This window comes from Hyperoodon ampullatus (assembly GCF_949752795.1).
Source record: "Hyperoodon ampullatus genome assembly, chromosome: 9".
NCBI lineage: Eukaryota > Metazoa > Chordata > Mammalia > Artiodactyla > Ziphiidae > Hyperoodon > Hyperoodon ampullatus.
The window spans coordinates 101,564,576-101,585,840 of record NC_136922.1 but is presented as its reverse complement, the minus strand read 5'-3'; the positions used below and the strand labels follow the sequence as shown (position 1 = coordinate 101,585,840).

The following is a 21,265-nucleotide window of genomic DNA, read 5'->3' as shown; positions in this document are numbered from 1 at the left end:
GTGCTTCACACCTTTTGGGGGTAATACCCCTGGCGACGCTCTGAGAAACCCGTGGATTCTCCACTGCACACAGACACGGAGGGAAGAACCACGCCCTCTGACTGAGAGCTACTTGAGGTCAAGTCATATAAATATATTCCCTGAAATGACCACATGGAAAGAATCAGTAGCAATTAGACTTTTAAAAAATTTAAATATTATGGCCTTCTCTTGCCAATCAACTGAATATGCATCTCTGAAACCTACTGGATTATTTATGCATCTCAATTTCTTCCATCTCCCTTCAAGGAAGAGAGGAAAACAGGGATGCAATTTAAAAGAGTAGCAAAGTTAATAAAGGTCGGTTGTTTTACAACATATTACCAGAAATGTGTGGTGTAAAGTATCACCTAGGAACCACTAAATTATCAAAGCAAGAAAGAAATTTTAGGGCTTCCCTGGTGGCGCAGTGGTTGAGAATCTGACTGCTAATGCAGGGGACACGGGTTTGAGCCCTGGTCTGGGAGGATCCCACATGCCGCGAAGCAACTAGGCCCATGAGCCACAACTACTGAGCCTGCGCGTCTGGAGCCTGTGCTCCACAACAAGAGAGGCTGCGATAGCGAGAGGCCCGCGCACCGCGATTAAGAGTGGCCCCCGCTTGCCACAACTAGAGAAAGCCCTTGCACAGAAACGAAGACCCAACACAGCAAAATGAAATAAATTAATTAATAAACTCCTACCCCCAACATCTTCTTAAAAAAAAAAAAAGAAATTTCAATGATCTCGCATTATTCAGGTAATCTGAATGAAGAGTGAAAAACTATATTTTGTATTGTAAAAATGCCAATACTTCCCAAAATGATTTTTTTGTTTGTTTGTTTTTGCGGTACACAGGCCTCTCACTGCTGTGGCCTCTCCCGTTGCGGAGCACAGGCTCCGGACGTGCAGGCTCAGTGGCCATGGCTCACGGGCCCAGCTAGCTGCTCCACAGCATGTGGGATCTTCCTGGACTGGGGCACGAACCCGTGTCCCCTGCATCGGCAGGCGGACTCTCAACCACTGCGCCACCAGGGAAGCCCCCAAAATGATTTTTAAATTTGGCATAATTTTGGAGAAATCTAGAAAAATTCAAGTGGAAGAATAAACATCCAAGAGCCAAAAAAACATAAAATGAAAAAATGACTGGGCAGGCCTTGCGCTGTCAAGAATTACTAATAGGACAACAGTTTCAACTGCAGAAATTTAAACCTTACTGCACATTCTAAATACAGTTAAATGTGAAAAACAAAATAAACTTGGAAAATATCTGTAGTATATATCAAAAGGTCAATATCCTTAATATATAATAATCTGTGAAAAATCAATAAGTATGTACAAATAAAAACATGGGAAAGGAAAAAGAACAATTTTCAAATTAAGAAATACTTGAAGATTCTGATAACATATAATTTGTTATATTATTTGGTTAATGGAATACCGCTATCCAGTAAATATAAAATACATTAATGTAATAAATCAGTGGGGGGAAAAAGTTATTTAAAAACCCTATAGGGCTTCCCTGGTGGTGCAGTGGTTAAAGAATCCGCTGGCCAATGCAGGAGACACGGGTTCGAGCCCTGGTCCAGGAAGATCCCACATGCGGCGGAGCAACTGAGCCCGTGTGCCACAACTACTGAGCCTGCGCTCTAGAGCCTGCGAGCCACAACTACTGAGCCTGTGCGCCAGGAGCCCGTGCTCCGCAACAAGAGAAGCCACCGCAATGAGAAGCCTGCACACCGTAACGAAGAGTAGCCCCAGCTCTCTGCAACTAGAGAAAGCCCGCACACAGCAACAAAGACCCAGCGCAGCCAAAAATAAATAAATAAAAACAAAACAAAACCCTATAGCATTACTCCAATTTGGTGTTTTTGTGCATACTTAAGTAACAGTGTCCCAAGTTTGTGCAGGTTTATGCTATTTGTATTTCCCCGCAAGTCTACAGTTGTGTGGTTTTTTTTCCTGATTACAAAGCTATTTTAAAAAACAATAAAAGATCTTTCTGTGCTTTAACTCTGAAGTTCCAAGCCTCTGCTGCTTCATATCTAGTATTTCATTAAGCCTGATACCCCAAGAACTAAAGCTGGTGAAACACAGGACATGCAAACCAAAAGGCACCACTTTTTCTCGAGGTTATACCTGTTCCTAGAAGAACGTAATACCCTGGCAGCAAAAAGTCATCTCTTAAAAACTTTTCTCTCCCCCAAAATAAAAGGTAAAGCTTTGGTATCACTGCTGATTCACTTTCTGGGGGACACTGGCTTTCCATCCCCTGTACTACAAAAAAACAGTAGCACTCTACAGACTCTTCCTGTAGGGGCCGAGAGGGAAGAGCAAACTGGTCCCTAAGCGATCACAAAAGCATTAAAAGCCAGAGGGGCTCAGTAGTTGTTTATACAGCAGTCCCCCCTTATCTACGGGGGATACGTTTCAAGACCCCCAGTGGATGCCTGCAACTGTGAACCCTATAGGTACTATGTTTTTTCCTATACATACATACGTATGAGAAAGTTTAATTTACAAATTAGGTACAGTAAGAGATTAGCAACAACAACAATAAAGTAGAACAATTATAACAATATAATGTAATAAAAGTTATGTTTAATGCCTTTGCCATCTTAACTGGGCACGTGTCATGCACTGTAGCCATAACGTCAACTTGAGGTGTGACAGCAAAACTAGCACAAATTTTCCTTCTTCACAATTTCATGGAGAGACAATTTATTCTCACCACAGATCTTAGCAACCTTTTCCTTATTACGCTGAGAACTTTCTCCTTTTTACTTAAAGGAAGTACTTTATGGCTTCTCTTTGGCGTATCTGAATTGCTACTCTTGTGCTTTGGGGCCACTTTCAAGTAAAATAAGAGCTACGTGATCTCAAGCACTGCAGACGAGGGTCGGTCTGATCACCTGGTCGATGGAGAGACTAACAGGGGAGATGCTATGGACAAAGGTATGATTCAAGGGCAAGATTCCATCATGCTCCTCAGAACGACATATTTCAATACATACAATTTAAAGCTTATGGACTGTTTATTTCTGGAACTTTCCATGTAATATTTTTCGGACTGAGGTTGACTGTGGGTAACTGAAACTGTGAATAAGGTGGGACTACTGTCCACAGGCCTACTTCCTTTTATTGCGATTCACAGATACTGCTTTTTTAAAAACAAAACAGAAACTGAAGGACTGTGGGTTGAGCAAGTCTATCAGCACCGTTTTTTCAAAAGCGTTTGCTCACTTTGGGTCTCTGTGCCACATTTTGGTAATTCTCAAAATATTTAAACTTTTTCATTATTATTATTTGTTATGCTGATCTGTGATCAGTGATCTTAGATGTTGCTATTTTAATTGTTTTGGCATCATTTAGCAATAAAGCTTTTTTAAATTAAGGTATGTAAATTGGTGTTTTTGACATAACGCTATTCTCCACATTTCAGAGACTACACTATGGCGTCATGCCCTGGGAAACCAAAAACTCCAAGTGACTTGCTTTCTCGCAGTGGTCTGAACCTGAGCCTGCAGTGTCTCTGAGGTTGGTGAAAAACCCAAGGTCCTGGGTGTTATGTCATTAGGTTTTAGGAAGGACAGTCATTTACATTCTTTGTTGATTTGAAGGCAAATAAGCCCTTGGTCAGCACTGTACTTGGCAGATAATTACGTCAGAACACCCGGATCAAATTCAGAATGACTAAATAAAGTTAAGCGATTAAAGGCTGCTCCTATTAATTCTATTAGGATCAGTCTGCAGGAAAAACACAATGAAAAAAAGACCAAAAAGGTAAGCAAATTCATGAAATAAGGGATACTTTATTTTTAAAGTTTTAAAAAATGACATTAGAAACCTAGAAGTGTCACACGTTTTTTTCGTAGCTCAGATGAGACAGTAAGATATGCTAAAACACTAATATGGCTCAGGGGTGTTCACTCATCAAAGTCATCAGTAGAAGGAAAGCCAAAGATTCTCAACTGTTTCCACTAAAAGATTCCTAACAACACAGAAATGGGAACATAGACCACCCCCACCCAGGGAATTTGCACATCTAGCCCAAGCTGGCTGTTAAAAGCAGAGTATTTCTTGAAAGTTCAGGCTTTATCTCAATATTGTTCATGAGTTTTGTATTCTACTTCCTGATAGAATGTTTTAATATAAACGTAATTTCTTAAGTTATTGAATAAAATGTGCCACAATTTATCCCATGGTTTTGCATATTCTCAGGCATATACTGAAGGTTCTAAACAATGTATGTGTGTAATACCAAACACTTATATCATGCTTGCTCTTTGCCAAGCATCAAATAATATAATAATAAAAAATTATCCCCATTTTATAGATGAGGAAACTGAGGAACAGAAAGGTTAAGGTCAACTCCCCAGTAACTGGTGGAGTAGGGGTTTTAAATTAGCCCCATAGCTCAGTTTGAGATGCAAGGCTACAGCTATAGGTAAGGGTAGAACTGTTCGCACGGTTAAATTCTACTTTTATGCTCAGAGTCTCTGCATTATGGACTTTCAGAATGGATGGATGTCATGTTGGTAAGATCCAACCAGATTTGGGCCAAACCTTTAACACCTCTAGGAAGAAATCCCCTCTAAGAGAGCAAGGATGCTGGGAGCATGCTCTCTGCTGAAGGCAGAGCTCACACTCGGGTGAAAACATCCAGGCCATTGGAAATCTTTGCTCCTCAAGTTGCCTGTGGTTCCAGGTCCGATTTTAAAAGCAGATTTCCCTGCTTTGGGAGCGCTGACGTAGCTCTGGCCTACAAAGCGATTTCCTTGTACCAAAGCACTACTACCTTCCTTGTTGTGGATAGCAGGTAACTGCAATTCACTAAGTAGTCTGTAAAATGAAAAGGCCTGAACCACGCTTGTGGATGTGTACCGCGATAGAAGGCCCCACTTTTAAAAACATACATAGTTTTAAAAGGATCACCATATATAGTAGAGTTCAATAAAATATGTCTTTATGAAAACTACACTGCCAAAATTAAAAAATGAAGTAACAGGCAATGCTTAGATTTAAAACAGATTTGTCAGGCAGCTGTTAGAAACTCTCTATAAGCTGGTTAGGTTCCAGACTGGCACACAAAAGCTAATTTAATCCATAAGTATACACAAGGAAATATCACTACTCCAAGTATAATACTTCTTTTTTTTTTTTTTTTTTTTTTTTTTTTGTGGTACGCGGCCCTCTCACTGTCGTGGCCTCTCCCGTTGCGGAGCACAGGCTCCGGACGCGCAGGCTCAGCGGCCATGGCTCACGGGCCCAGCCGCTCCGCGGCATGTGGGATCTTCCCGGACCGGGGCACAAACCTGCGTCCCCTGCATCGGCAGGCGGACTCTCAACCACTGCGCCACCAGGGAAGCCCCCCAAGTATAATACTTCTGAAGAGTTCCACTTTTGTTAGGTTTTGAGGTTATCAGAAATTTGTTTGTCAAGGACTTTCAGCTTCAAACTTGTAAGGGCCACTTATAATCACTATCTCTTATTGGAAAATGCACTCGGAATGTCACAAACAAATTGGGGAGGACCTTCTCTACATGGCTAGAAGGGAGAGCTGTTTGTTGCTCTGACTTACTAACTTTCGATCTCAGCACATGGAGAAAGTGGTTCTGCAGTGCATTTGCTCTCCAAGCGAACAGAGAATAAAGGGAAAAAAGCAGGTGTCAGACACAGTCAGCCCCAGACTCCCTGGACGTCTCCCTGCCCGTCTCAGTCAGCAGCCATAGCCTGTGGGCAAAACCCTGCCTGTAAGTAAACTTTCATTGGAACACCACTGCACTCACTGTTCAGATGTTGCCATGGCTGCTTCTGCGCTACAACGGCAGAGCTGAACAGTTGCAAGAGAGACCACACATACACAAGGTCTAAAATATTTACCATCTGGCCCTTCATAGAAGGTTTGCTACCTCCTGACTTAGGTCACTCCTCAGAGCATACGTCTGGGATACCTGTATTCCCGAGAAGGAGAACGAAGAATAATTCCACTAGAACTTCACTGTAACATCACTTAATGTAGAAACAGATTTATGATACAGACACTGATCTTGGATTTTTTCTTGTCTAAGACTTCGATCCTGTTCTCTCAGAAGGACTTCTCCTCTAATGCAAACTTGAAGACTGTGTTATATAGATTTTTAGGGGATATTTCAGAAGCAAAAAAGCAAAAGCTTAAAGTTTGCAAGTATTTGTTTCTTAAAAACTAGTTTCTCATTGACGTAAGACCGTGGCTCCCGTTAGCTACACATATACATTCTATTGTAGTAGAGACAGTTCAAAACACGAAAGTCATACAGCTATTACGGTTATATCCGCCGATCAGTAAGGAGAACACTGAGCCATGATTACCAAATTAATTTATAAAAGCTCCTTGGTGAACTGGGAGAAACCATCTGCACCTGCTACAGACACTACAGGATAACAGTGCCTAATAAATGACTTTGAAGAAAGTTGCATATATTAAAAAGAATAATTCATTTGAGCAGCAATAACTTTTAACTTAAGCCTACTTTAAGTACTATGTTTAAGCTTACCTTTTTCATGTATTCAGTAACCGGGTTCTGCTGCAAGAATTCGGTACTCTCTCTGGTATAAAATCTCTCTGTGTCAGCCAAAAACTGAGATTCAAAGGATTCTTTGTACACTGTTAGCGTTGGGCCCTTTGCAAAGGCATCATCTTCATTCAGTCCCAGTTCCACTGGAAGTAAATAGGAACTACACGTCAACTGCCCTATTTTTGGTTATATTTTAAGGAATATACTTAGGTGTAGCATTCAGTTTAAGTTATGCTTAAAAGGTAAGAATAAAATAACAGGGCATAAGGCAAATCTGTTATTCACTGGTAGTAAAGTATACTTTCAATAAAAGAAAAAAGAAAAAAATCCAAGACACACAAAAGCAAGTAATTCTGATGGATGGCCAGGCATGTTTCAAGTTATCATGAAGTTCATTCAGAGAACGTTTATATTTCTAAAAGCTTACAAGAAGTAAGAATGCCTAATTCTAAACTTTCAAAGAAATACAATGCTACCTAAGCTTTTAAAATACTGTATTACTTTTTAGATTTCTCAATCTGTTACCATTTGGCTCCATTAATGACACTCTAGCATATATATCCAGTAATTCAGTATGAGACTAGAAAAGAAAATAATTCAAATGTCTAGTCCATCAAAATTTCCTTAGGGCACAAAGATCCAACAATTTTTATAATGGGTAAAATCAAACCGAATCACACTGACATAAAGAGAATTATGAGTACCTTTGTAAATGCTAACAATATTCTTGATAATACTAAACTATCTGAAAATAAATCTATTGGAGCACTGTTATGTAATTGTCACTTGATATACAACTTCGAATAAATTAAAGGGAAATTGTTTACCATAAGACTGTACAACTCCGCTTATCAGTCTTGTATTGATGGTTTCACCATTTCTTTCCTTTTCAATCAGTTTTAGAACAGCATTTGTTACCTTTAGAAAGGATATAGGAAGAAAACATGTAGATTACAGACTACAGTATGTATTTGGCTGGCCAAAAAGTTCGTTCAGGTTTTAAGCCAACCCAACCTTATGTTACTACATAGCTCTTAAACATCAGAATCCATTAAATGCAAGGTGAGAGGCACTCTTAGGACATTCCAAAGGAGTGAGGAAGACAACGGCTAAGAAATGAAATCTGGAAGGGGTTTTAAAAGGAAAACATGCACACACTCACACAAGTAGGTTACCTGTTTATTCAATGGCCTGAAAAGACAATCTCTCCAAGTCACCAATGCAAGCTGGATGAAAAGAAAAAGGAACAGTATTAAATGGCTATACTTTTACTATGCTTTTTCCAAAGCTGAAGTCATAGGAAATAGCCTGAATCCTAGATTACATGTATCAATATTTCTAGATTATAAACTTGGTAAAAATCATCATGATGAAATCAGAGAGCCATTCTCTTAACAACTTCAAAAGGTATCAAAGTACAGACATTTATCAGCTTACACTTTAATAGGTAAGATAAAAAGAAAATCTGGATTTTAGGAGAACATACATATTAGCCTAAAGGGCAACAGTGGATTCAATGTATAAAATTGTTCTCTGACTCAAATGTATGTGTTGACCTAACACATTTAAGAAAGATAATTCCATTTATCATAGTTTCCTAATACTCAGTAAAATAAATAATGGATCTTAAATATCTAATAAGTTCTGTATCTTTATCATGGTGTTTTATGTTACATGGATGCATACAACTGTAAATGCATCAAACTGTACATCTTAAGTGAATGCAGTTTATTATACATAAATTATTCAAATTTCGCATTTTACTAGTAGGTGTGCATATGATGCATTTATAAAAGTTTTGGAACTTCTCAATAGAGGTTATGTCAGAAAGTTACTGTAAGTTCCCCTAAAGAGAAATGTTACAATTCATATATGGTTTTTAAACTGTTGAGAAATGTATTATTCAGTTAAGTTCGAACTCAAATTTATAACAATTTAACACTCAAATACAAACTGCTGAGAAATTAATTTAAATGTAAATGCTATCAGTCTTATTTTCCTCCAAATTTAACCATAGATAAAACTGGGTTTATGTAAGATAATACAGTTCTGGAAAGATTATGTGTAAATTTAATTTACAAAATGAAAAAATTTCTACCAAAAAAAGGGCAACATGAAAGCACTATTTAAGAGAAAAATATTTTTAGTAAAGCATGAACAATATATACTCAAGTACTATTAGAATAAAAAGGTTATTTCAGAATTAGGAATTATGCTACCAAAAAAGACTCCGGGAAGAAAGAGTCTCATTTTTCAGGAAAAATGCCCCCTGTGGGGGGCGGTTTGAAGGTAACTCTCCCTGTGGAAACTCGCTGTCGTTCCTCTCCCCACTCCTCAGACCTGTCAGTGCAGGGGGAGGCAAGGCAAACGCAACGTGTGGCCATCAACTTCCAGTAAAGATTCTGCACCTTTAAAAATAACTTTTCCCAAACATTTTTCTAAGTTAAGACAGCACTAGGCAGACCTAATCTGACTTGGGATAATTTGTCACTTTGAAGGAAGAAAGGCAAGATAAGAAAGCAGGACCGAAGGTAAAGCAGAGAAAGTTCAGGAGGACAGATTTGGGGAAAAAGTCTTGCTGAATCCCTTTAACGTGTTAATAATGAAATTAGTTTACGCGCTCTGGCTGACTGGAAAGGAAATCCACAACTTTCTATAATTGAAGAGAAAGACAAAATTATCAGGGAAAAAAGTAAATCTTTATAGTTCATGACAAAGCATCCCCGTCTTCTGGAGAGTCTGGAAAATGCAATGAGGCATCACTGTACAAGAACTGTTCCATGTGTCAACTGATATTCGAACTTTAAATGAATTCAACAGGCTCCCTGCAAGAGCAGGCAAAGGAAATACTGTTTCTAGAGAGGGGTGTTACCTGGCCTTTGCTATGAGTTATGGCTGCATGTTGCATTTCCAAACTAACTACAGCATTTAGGGATGTAGAAACTACGAATTTTGAAAGTAAGAAAAAAAAGAAAGAAAGAAAAGGAAAGAAAAGCAGTCAAATCTTGAAAACAGTACACAAAAAAGTTTAAAGACTGTAATAATTTTTAGGAGCATGTGATGTTATTATAGCGCATATATATGGTGTTTTAGGTCAAGCAGCCAAGAGGAAATCAACGAAAATCACGCTGATTCCTACACTGACAACTTTCAGTCTCAAGAAAGCATTTGTAAGTGGAAAAGAAAAGGGGAACTACATACAAAAGACTCAAATCAAAACACTAAACCTAGAAAATTCTGTTAAAATTATATAACAAAGTACCATTATGAAGCAATAACTGTTTGGTATAGAAACTGAGCTACACAAATAATAAAATAATAAAAATTTGCCATGCATCTATGGCACATTTCTTTTAATTAAATTTGCCAAAAGCAAAGCAACAAAGCACTGCTATTATAGCAACATTCTTGGATATGGAGAGAATCTCATTACGCAGAACCTGATATTTTGACACCACTCGTTCAGAAAAGGTACTGTGTGTATATCTGAGAGCCTACGATGAACAGACAGACTGTTCTGCTGTTCTGAGTCCTCCCTTGACTGGTTCTCAAACTCAAAAGTGCGTCAGGATCACCTGGAGGGCTTGCTAAAAACACAATGCTGGGCCCCAGCTCCAGAGTCTCTAGTTAAGTCAGTCTAGGCTGAGGCCCAATTACTTGCATTTCTAACAAGTTCCCAAGTAATACTGATGCTGCAAGTTTGGGGACCACACTTTGTAAAACCAGTGAGCCTGGAAAAAGCTTCCTTGACTGAAGAAACATACTAATGAAGGTGATTTAACAATTCAAATTTTGCCTCTTCAAAATTTTTCATGAAGTCTTAAAAAAAAAAAAACCCTCAATTTTGAATTCTGTTAAGTGTCATGACTCATATTACTTTGTATATTGAGTGGGTAGAATGGAATTTCACATCACAGTCCCCTCCGTGAAGCAGTTTCCCAGACCCCAAAAGACCGTGGATGGCTGATCACCGAGGCTCGAGTCCCAAGTAAGGGACCCGCTTTGCCTGCCGTGGCCGGGATGCAGGACTTGCTGTGCTAAAACGGGGACAGCTCGGGGCTCAGCCTGATGGTCGGTCAGATAATTGAAGAAGAAACTTTTAATAAGTAAATGCAGAAGCATGCAGGCTGTATTTTAGAACTCCAATTACTCATCCTTCTCTTTTCTCGCCACAAAATATCTAAGGGCCATTTACTGATAAATCAAAACAAAGGAAGTTATAGCTCACCAGTCTGAAAACTGCTTACTATTTGCCTAGATCTCCTACCGGGAAGGAAGACGCGTCCCTAAGAAAGCACACATTTGAAAGGTGTGTGAAAAAGATCTTACGGAGTAGATTTCATAGATTCCTTTCCGTCCTTCGTCGCACTCGCGGCGAACCCAGTGTCTGTTGAGGTAGGCACAAATCCCATTCAGCACCTTGCTTGAAAACCGGTAGTCTTCCCACTGTTGAGTGTAGAACTTCAGTACGCTCTCATCCATCAAATCTTCTCCGTCCTAAAAACAAGTTCACTAAAGCTTTAAGATGACTAATTTGTCACATGATAAATTAGAGATAAAAGTTAACTGAAACAAATCTACTGCATTAAGATACACTGATGTGTATGGTTATAGATGGGTTCTTTGAATTATTCTGTATACAAAACATGCTCATTTACTACAAATTCTCACAAGAAAGTAGCTCATGAGGATTAGACTAAAGAGAATTTTAATGAAAATTCTTTGATCTCAAACTAGAACTTTTTCCATGGTATTAATATGCACATACATTCATAAAAAGACTGAAGTTTTTAGAATATGAGGGTAATTTTTTTATATTAACAAATAAGGAATTCACCTCAACTTACCCCTAATTTTGATATTTTCTGTTAAAAAATTAAATGTCCAATTAACAATTTAGACCACGGGGCTGATACTATTCCATTTTTTAATGCATCTTCTTCCTTCATTAAATTTACTTAAAAATTATAAAAATCTATAGCTCTTTGTGGTAATCTGCTGCATTTTTGTAAAAATAAAGTATACAGTATAATGGTGCAATATTTCTTCTTTAACAAGGCCTCACGAGGAAAATGTTCATTTACCAAATTACTTTTACTGAAATGACTACAACTCAAACCACAAATTTTTATTTGAAGGAAAGTAACTTGAAATTTGTTCTTAGGTATTAATGACATCTACAAAGTTAAGTCTTACCCTTTAAAAATGGGGCATTAGATCGCAGTATAATTAAAACGTGCTGTAGCAGAAGAGCACTGCAGGGGGAGCTGGGAGAGGGCGGCCCCTCCATGAATAAGGGCCTGGGGCCGTCCCTGAACTTCTCAGCCTGGGCCCTTCAACTGGCAGAATAAAAAGCTCGACAGAATGGAAACTCCATAAATCTCCATAAATACACGCTGCACAAGTGATCCGACAAGCCACGTGAAAACCTGACCGTATCTTGATACAACCAAATCTGTGTTCATTTAAATAACAAGAAATGAACCCGAACATGTAAAGCTAAGCTATTCTGGATTATAGTAGATGACCTTTTTTAAAATGCAAAAAATAATATCGCTGATGGCATGGCTGTGAATACCTTTCAAAACACAATACACTGTTCCTCACTTCAATACTAAAAAAGAATATTTAATTCCCGTGTTCACTTTACAAAGTGCTGTGAATGAAAGCAAGGAGGACACAGTGGCTTCATCACGACTGCTCAGGAACGTGGAAAATGATACCATCTTAGCCACGATTTGTGGTCAGTCGATTATGGTCTGTTAAAATGATGTTAAGTTTCCAATTACCTTGTAAAATATATTACGAAAAACAAATGTGGAGCATGCTGAAGTTTTCTGCCTGTTATCTGTGTAAATAAAAAATCTTTAAAGTATATGCACAGAGTGTGCAGACTTCCCAGGGTACACACCCTACATAATGTGCCTAGTACCAGATGAAGAAGCCACCTGTCCATCCTGTGGCTGGATGGAAGGCATCACACTGCCTTTGCTACAGAGGATGGAAACTGAGGAAGAAAAAGGCAGAAGATGAAGGGGAAAAACCACTTCACTGTCCAAGCAAAAGGCTCAGAGCAGGAGGAATGAATGTCTGTGGTGAAACCCACCCAGCCAAGGGCACAATTTCATTATAGTTCTGAAATATACCACAAGGCCATGTAGAAAAGGCAAGAACACGCTGGAAAATGTGATTACCGAAGGCTGGATAACCTTACAGTCTTTTATACGTTTTGATACAGAATAGCACATTGGGTTCAAAATACAATATAGGTAATTTGACTTCATAATCATATGCTTTAAAAAGGTTCATCAATCTCTAACCACCAAATACCAAATGGTTACTAATTTAAGCAAAGTACTACTATGGTGAAAGGCTACCAAAAACTTCTAATTTAACAAATCAAAGAACAGAATATGGGCTTCTAAAGATTTCATCTTCACAAAAGGTAAATAGCTAAGGCACATGTCAATGCCAAAAACAATGAAAAATGACAGTGAAAGATTTAACTTACCAATAGAATCATTATTTCACTACCTTTTTTTTTTTTACATTCTATTATAAATGCTCAGTATACATACAAAACATCTTACCTTCAGAAGATTTGTCAAGTAATTCTTCAAAAATTCTTTAAGCCGTTTGTACAATTCCAAGCCAACAAACTGAGCTCCCCCCGGCGTCTGCCCCTTTTTTGATTTAGAAGGAGGGACACCAGCCCCTCGAGCCTGGTTTGACTGGTGAACACTCGTGCAGTAGTTATAAACGTGACTTGGAGAAAAGTCAAGGAAATCAACATGCATCATCAATGTCAACAGTGATTAATATGAACATATTTTCTTATAAGATACTTCAGTATCAATGTTTCCCATGTATCAACCAAAACCTGTTAAAGGTAGAGTGGAAAAAAGATCCCATTCACACACCAATAAAGCTAAGAGTCAGCCAGCTGAGGAGGATGGAACATCCTGGAGGAAGGTCACCAAGAAAACTCTGGACCTTCACGATCGTCTAAGGCCATTACCTTGTGGAAAACTCTCCTGAGAGTATATTAGAAGGTAAGAAAAGAACTGGCAAATGTACAAAGAAAAGGCTACAAATGAAAAGAAAAAAAGCAATTATCTACTTCAGGGAAAACAACAAGCTATAACCATAGTCTGTTATAATGCTTAGCTATGAATATTTCCAGAGGCATACATCATAAATATAAAAATAACCAAAACTTTACTTTAAAATTATCTGTAAGTGGATTTAACCAAAGCTACCCTCTGAGAATGAAAAATGAAAAGCAGAAGACACGGCAGTGAAAGAGACGGAGTCCTCTGTTACATCTAAAAGTCATGGATGCCTAAAGCTGGCCAATCAGAAAAGAGCAGGACCCAGGCACTACGGAGAGAGATGGAGATGTGGTCTTTTTTTTTTAATAACCTTTAATACTATTTCGGTTTATCTGCATGTACTTTACTTGGATAAAATTAATAGAAAGACACCAATACTGATTCAGACAGAAAGAAAAATCATGAAACAGAATATTCTGGTGTATTTGAGAACTTGCTATATAAAAACTATTTCAAGTCAGTGGATAAAGATTATTGAATAAACGGCATTATAGGCGATTTCAAAAAATTTTCATATTCCAAAATATATTACAAACAGATTAGAATTAAAATATACTAACTGAAACCATAAAACAAAGAATATACACACAAATACTTTCTTGATCTGAGGTTGGAGAAGGCCTTTCTAAGCAAAGTCATATAATCACTTCATCTGAAATTTTGTAACTATTTTAGTAAGAAACATCTTAAAGTTACTATCTTTAATAAATAAAGGTAAATTAAAACAATGTGAAAAAAATTAATCTCTAAAGAAACAAGGATTCCAACAGAAAATCCAAAAGCTAAAAGAAATACGTATTCGGGGCTTCCCTGGTGGCGCAGCGGTTGAGAGTCCGCCTGCCAATGCAGGGCACACGGGTTCGTGCCCCGGTCTGGGAAGGTCCCACATGCCGCGGAGCGGCTGGGCCCGTGAGCCATGGCCGCTGAGCCTGCGCGTCCGGAGCCTGTGCTCCGCAACGGGAGAGGCCACGACAGTGAGAGGCCCGCGAACCGCAAAAAAAAAAATAAATAAATAAAAATAAATACGTATTCGTAGCCAAAAACCTAAGAAACCCCTCAATCTCAGTGGTAATCAAAGAACTATGCCATAAAACACTGACCCATTTTATTAAATATTTCAAATATAGACAGAATCACAGATTATAATACACAACGAACTCTTGCAAACTCATGACCTAGTTTGGACAAATCTTATTACACTCCCATGCCTGTCTCATTCCATCCGAATCCCCCTCAACTCTTTAGGAAACGAAATGATACAGTGTATACCTGACGGACTACGAACTCTTCCCTAATCCCATCCTTCCTCCCCCTTTCCCTAGGGGCGAGCATCCCCGTGATTTGGTGTCTAACATTCCTGTGAATGTTTTATATTTTACTGTGTAACAATATATGAAATTAGTTTGCATGTTTTCAAATTTTAGATTACACAAAGTGCAACACGTTGTACATTTGCTTCTGCCAATTTGTTTCTGACATGTGAGATAGTTACAGCTGTATGTAATGTACTGTATAGTACAGATTTATAATTTATCCATTCTCTCGTTGCTAGACCCTGCTAATGATCTTCTGGCACGTTCCAAATTTTGGCATGATTTTACTGTATTTTCTTTGAAATCTGACATTTCTAATCTACCTTGATTAAAACTGTATATAACATGAAGAAGAAAAGTGATTTTACATTTCTCTGCATAGAAAACCAGCGGTTCACAAACCACATAGTAAATGGTTTATCCTTTCCTGACTATATGTATTGCTACTTCTAGATAACTGTCCATTTCAATAAACTTTTCAAGTATACTGCCCAGTTCAGTCTTCTTTTAAAAAATGCCTGCTAATTTTATTGTCCCCTTTTAAAATATTTTTATTATTAATTTTGCCAGAGGCTTGTCTATTAGTCTTTTTAAGGAACCAGTTTGAGATTTATCCATTTTCATCACTGTAACTGTATTTCTATTGTTTTAAATTTACTTCTTTCTTTACATTTGCTCTCTTTCTATAAATCCTCGTTTGGTTGCTTAGCTTTGTAATTTGTCCTCTTTGTTCTTTTTAATATAAGCATTAAAAACTGCAGACTTTCTAGGCTTCCCTGGTGGCGCAGTGGTTAAGAATCCACCTGCCAATGCAGGGGATATGGGTTCGAGCCCTGGTCGGGGAAGATCCCACGTGCCACGAAGCAACTAAGCCCGTGTGCCACAACTACTGAGCCCTCGTGCCACAACTACTGAAGCCCACGCACCTAGAGCCCATGCTCCGCAACAAGAGAAGCCACCGCAATAAGGAGCCGCGCACCGCAACGAAGAGTAGCCCCCGCTTGCTGCAACTAGAGAAAGCCCACACGCTGCAACAAAGACCCAGCACAGCCAAAAATAAAAATAAAATAAATAAATTTATTTTTAAAACAACAAAAAAAAAATCCTACAGACTTTCTGCTCTGCACCTCTGTGGCTACATCACCTAAGTCTGATATGTATTTTCCTTATTCAGTTATATATTTTTTTCCATTGCTAGTTATCTTGATTAAGAGTTTAGAATTTTTTAGATTTCCAAAGTGTATTTTTTTAACCTTTAAAAAATCCTTTAATTTCTTTTAAAAATTAATCATAGAGTGTTATCTTTTGGATAGTTTCTTTAAAATATGATGAGGGGGCTTCCCTGGTGGCGCAGTGGTTGAGAATCTACCTGCTAATGCCGGGGACATGGGTTCAAGCCCTGGTCTGGGGGAAGATCCCACATGCCACGGAGCAACTAGGCCCGTGCGCCACAACTACTGAGCCTGCGCGTCTGGAGCTTGTGCTCTGCAACAAGAGAGGCCGCGATAGTGAGAGGCCTATGCACCGCGATGAAGAGTGGCCCCTGCTTGCCGCAACTAGAGAAAGCCCTCGCATAGCAATGAAGGCCCAACACAGCCAAAAAAAAAAATAAATAAATTTTTTTAAAAAAAGAAAGATGTTTTAAAAAATTATATGATGAGACTTGTAGCTGAAGATGTAGTGATTTTTCTTTACATGTGCTAGAAAAAATGTCCACTCTCTAACTGCTGGACACATGGTTTGTAAAGCAAGCTGGTCACTTTTGCTTTTCAGATCTTCTGTATTGTCAGTGATTTGTCTGTTTATTAACTACTGAGAAATTTTTATTAAAATCCCCCTATCCAGTTATGAGTTTGTCAGTTAGTCTTATAATTCTCTAAAAAAATCAGCCATATATTTTGAGGCGCTGTTAATAAGTGTACAAATTTAGAATTATATTTCTAGTAACTTGTTCTTTTTATCATTAGAAAGTAACCATGTTTATTCTTAACAGGGCCTTAGAAATCTATCGTATCTGATGTTAATATGGTTTTTCCTATATTTTGGTTAGAATTCATCTCAAATACCTGTATTCCACCTCTTTACTTTCAACTTTTATATCTCTATGTTTTGGTTTGTCTACTGTGAATCACCACAGTACACTTCACTTTTAAAATATACACTGCGTCAGACAGTCTCTGATGGGCAGGTCTGGTTTTACGATTATACTGTCTTCTACTGCGCTCTCGATTCCTTTCTACCGCCCTGTGTTGCGTTTTCTATTTTAATTGTTTCTCTTTGTGCTTGTGTTCTCCCCCTTTCCCTTATATTGGATCGATAGTTTCCTTATTCCTCTGTAGTATTTTTGTTGTGCTGGAGTTACACATCTTATTCAAATTCTTGTAGTGGTTACCTTAAAATTTGGCATGCATATTTTGCTTTCACCAATTCTGGTAAATTCTTGGGTTATTTCCTCTTCAAACACTTCTGGTTCCCTTTCTATTTTCTCCTAGCTTCTCTGATACATTTTCATGTCACCTCCTTATCACAATTTATAACTTCAGTTACTTCCATCACTTTATCTTTGTTCAAACTTTCTAATTTTTCTTGATCTACCTACCACATCAAGTTAAGTAATTCTCTATCAGTTGTGTCAAACTGGCTATTTTTAGTAATTTTATTTTACATTTGCAGATTTTCCCTATTTCTTTAAAAAGATGTCTTATTGTCCACAGTGTTTTGTTCCTTTATATTCTTGACTCTTTTACGTCACTGATTGTTTTTAAATACACTTAGAAGTGCTCTCTAAAGACCTTTCTGTTTGAAGTTCTTGAGGCTCTAGTTCTGCTGTTTGTTCTATATGCTGACTTGTTCACGTGGACCGAGACTCTCCTCACTTTGTAACTTTGGGTTTTTTTTATGACTCATTTTCAGTGGGGCTTTCACATTAATTTCCCAGCTTGGGGAAATCCCCCAGCAAGCTGGCAATACAAACTCACATCCCAAAGACATCCGAGGTGACAAATTCTCAGGACGGATTCCCCTCCACTCCCCTCACATGCAGACCTTGGCTCAAACTACTTTCCTAGTGGCCCACCTGGGACAGTGGGTCAATTATTTTGTTTTCCAGTTCACCTTTTCACTAAAGGTTTCCATGGAAACATCGCCTTCTTGCCCGGGCGCAGGCTTTGCTCCTGTTCTGTGTGACCACTGCTTCCAGCCTACCCGCCTCTCACCCAGATCCTTGGGAAGCACAGAGTCTCACTTTGTATCTAGCACCCAGTTCGAGGTGTTTGGGTCTAGGGAATTTTTTAGGTTACCTAGTTCAGCCTGACCTTTATTTCCCGGCAATATATTAATCTCTAGCTACTAAATTAACAAAGTTTTTTTTTTTTTAAACAAAAGAGTCAAACCCAGTGATAGCCAAAGTACAGGAACATGGGAGCATCTATTCATTGGGGGTCAGAGCATACACTGTTATATTTTTTTCTGGAATATAATTTGGAATATTCAAAATTCAAGTGCATTCTTTTTGATACAGTAATTATACTCACAAGCATTTATCATAGTGAAATTATCATGGAAGTATACAAATACTTTAATTTAGCTAGCAAACTATCACAGCATTGCTGAAGATGATAAAAAGAATTCTAACAACCTACTTGTAATTAGTTAAATACACTGTTGGATTCACCTGAGGATACAATATGGAGCTTTTAACACTGTCAGAGAATATGGAGTGGTTATAAAAACTGCAATATATTTACCAAATTTCATCTAATCCAAGACTCTGGTCATAATATGTATCATTACTTTAAGTAACACTACGAAAATGCTGCCAATTAAAATCTGACACAGTGCGTTTAGATGGAATTTTTATATTGACTGGCTAAAAGATTAGTGGTTTAGACTTAAAAAGATTTATCACAATGTTTTTGTAAGCCAATAAAGAAAAGCTGAGAGCAGGCCACAGCCCATAGCCCACGGTGGGTTTCTTTCTAATCTGCTCCCATCCTGAGCTTGCTTGATATTAAAATGGTTTGCAGGCTAAGAACAAGGGCCGGGGGGGGGTGGTGGGGGCAGGTAACTCAGCACAGGTGCAGGTAAGGAGGAGCACCTGACCAACCAGGGAGCCATGCCGCCCACTAGGGGTGCACTCAGCCCTGGAGTCAATGAACGTGGGACATGCACAGGTCCATACAGAAAGATGTTAAAAAGATAACAGTAAGTGAAAAGCACAACTTAGAAATGAGCATTTTAGTATGGTTCCTTTGGACATGTAGACAAAGTTTATGTATCTGTCCAGTCATTACTTTGGGAGAGCAGGGCTAGCAAGGGTTTTTAAAAACTTTTAACTACAGAATTCTTTCTTCTTCACAAAGTATTCTTTGTGCCCAGAACACACTCTCACCCCACCATTACTTCCTTTCAGCCTCACCTCCTCAAAGAGGACCTGGAAACAATGCAAGGAACCCTGGGTCTCACCGAACAGACTAAAAGGCAAAATTTTAATGAGGAAAAAAAAAAAAAAAAGCCCTTAAAAGTTCTTTTAAAATTTCTACCCACAGTTTAACGTTCATTCCCAAATTAGCATCACCCTCACCATTATCCAACCAGGCACGGAAAACATGAGACAGTGCTGACTAGAGACAGTAGTGGTTAGGAGCTGTCCTGCTTTATAAAACTTAGGTTTCCTTTTATCAACTTACAACTAAATTAGATGAAATAATGAAGAACTTATAATAAAAAGCAAGCGTGTTATGATCCACCCCTCCCAACCCACAGCAGCAACCGCTTTTAACTGTTTCTTGATTTAGTTCTTGTTTTTCAGGCAAATATACACATCTTCAAATCATACGCCTGTATTGTCTTTTGACTAATTAATCTTTGCGTAAGTTACTGAATTCCTGCCAACAGAAAACCTCTCTAGTGGCCACCCCCAACCCAATCCTGCCATGGCAGTGCCCATGTCACTGTGGAGCCTGCGCGAGTTGCTGCTGAAACTTCAGGTTCTACTTAAACTTTGGTTCTGTTATCAGTACCAATGTATCTAACCACGTTTCTGCGGGACAGTAACTATAAACTTGAAAAAGTGTAAAAAGAACTGTCTGAAGGCACCAGAGAGCAACCAAAAGGTGGCTTATACTGCAGAGTATCCTGGTCTTGGAAGAAGGGAACAGCACAACCCAAGCCTACAGACCTAAGACACAGGAAAATGAGACCCACTCTCAAGAGAAAAGCAACAGAGACCAACCTGGAGGTGACCTGTGTCCAAATTAGGAGACAAGGATTTTAAAGCAACTATTATAGCTATACTCAAGGACACAAAGAAAAATAGGCTCATAACAAATGAAAATTAATTGCAGTAAAAAACAAACTATGAAGAAAAAACCCAAATAAAAATTCCAGAGCTGAAATACATATTACCTAGAATAAGTTATTTAGTGGACGGGCTTGAGAGCAGAGTGGAAACGAAATAAGACTCATGAAGACAGACCAACAAAAATGATCAATTCTGAAGAAGAAAGAGGAAATAAAGAAAAAAAACTGCTGAAAACTAGAGAGGAGAAAAAAATATTAAAAGTAGACTTGTAGGGCTTCCCTGGTGGCGCAGTGGTTGAGAGTCCGCCTGCCGATGCAGGGGACACGGGTTCGTGCCCCGGTGCGGGAAGATCCCACATGCCGCGGAGCGGCTGGGCCCGTGAGCCATGACCTCTGAGCCTGCGCGTCCGGAGCCTGTGCTCCACAACGGGAGAGGCCACAACAGTGAGAGGCCTGCGTACCAAAAAAAAAAAAAAAAAAGTGGACTTGTAACATACAGCAAAACAATATCATCACTACAGAGGCCAAATGACAGTGGAATAACATCTTTAAGTGTTGAAAGAAAAAAAGAAACCTATCAACCCCAAAATTCTTTATCCAGTGAAAATATTCCTCAAAACGGAAGGCAAAATAAAGGTAATTTCAGATAAAATAAAACTTAGAGACTTCACATAGTACAGACTTAAATTCTAGGTAGAGAGGAATTGATATCAGGTTGAATCTTGGATCTTCAGAAAAGAATGAAGAGCATTAGGAGCCGGAGGAAGATGGCGGAAGAGTAAGACGCGGAGATCACCTTCCTCCCCACAGATACATCAGAAATTCATCTACACGTGGAACAACTCCAACAGAACACCTACTGAACGCTGACAGAAGACCTCAGACCCCCCAAAAGGCAAGAAACTCCCCACATACCTGGGTAGGTCAAAAGAAAAAAAGAGTAAACAGAGACAATAGGATATGG

The 21,265-nt window shown here is 38.7% G+C and overlaps 1 protein-coding gene across 1 annotated transcript in view; it reads right to left on the bottom strand.

Moving 5' to 3' along the window:
- The window catches only part of CUL1 (cullin 1), a gene marked incomplete at its 5' end in the record, with an annotated part of 83,966 nt that overhangs the window by 37,884 nt on the left and 24,817 nt on the right, over nucleotides 1-21,265 (bottom strand). Inside the window, 5 exons of the mRNA XM_079711166.1 lie at nucleotides 6,555-6,718; nucleotides 7,403-7,493; nucleotides 7,751-7,801; nucleotides 10,905-11,072; nucleotides 13,166-13,340. Coding sequence (XP_079567292.1) covers nucleotides 6,555-6,718; nucleotides 7,403-7,493; nucleotides 7,751-7,801; nucleotides 10,905-11,072; nucleotides 13,166-13,340 — 649 coding nt within the window. The remainder of the gene's footprint in view (nucleotides 1-6,554; nucleotides 6,719-7,402; nucleotides 7,494-7,750; nucleotides 7,802-10,904; nucleotides 11,073-13,165; nucleotides 13,341-21,265) is intronic.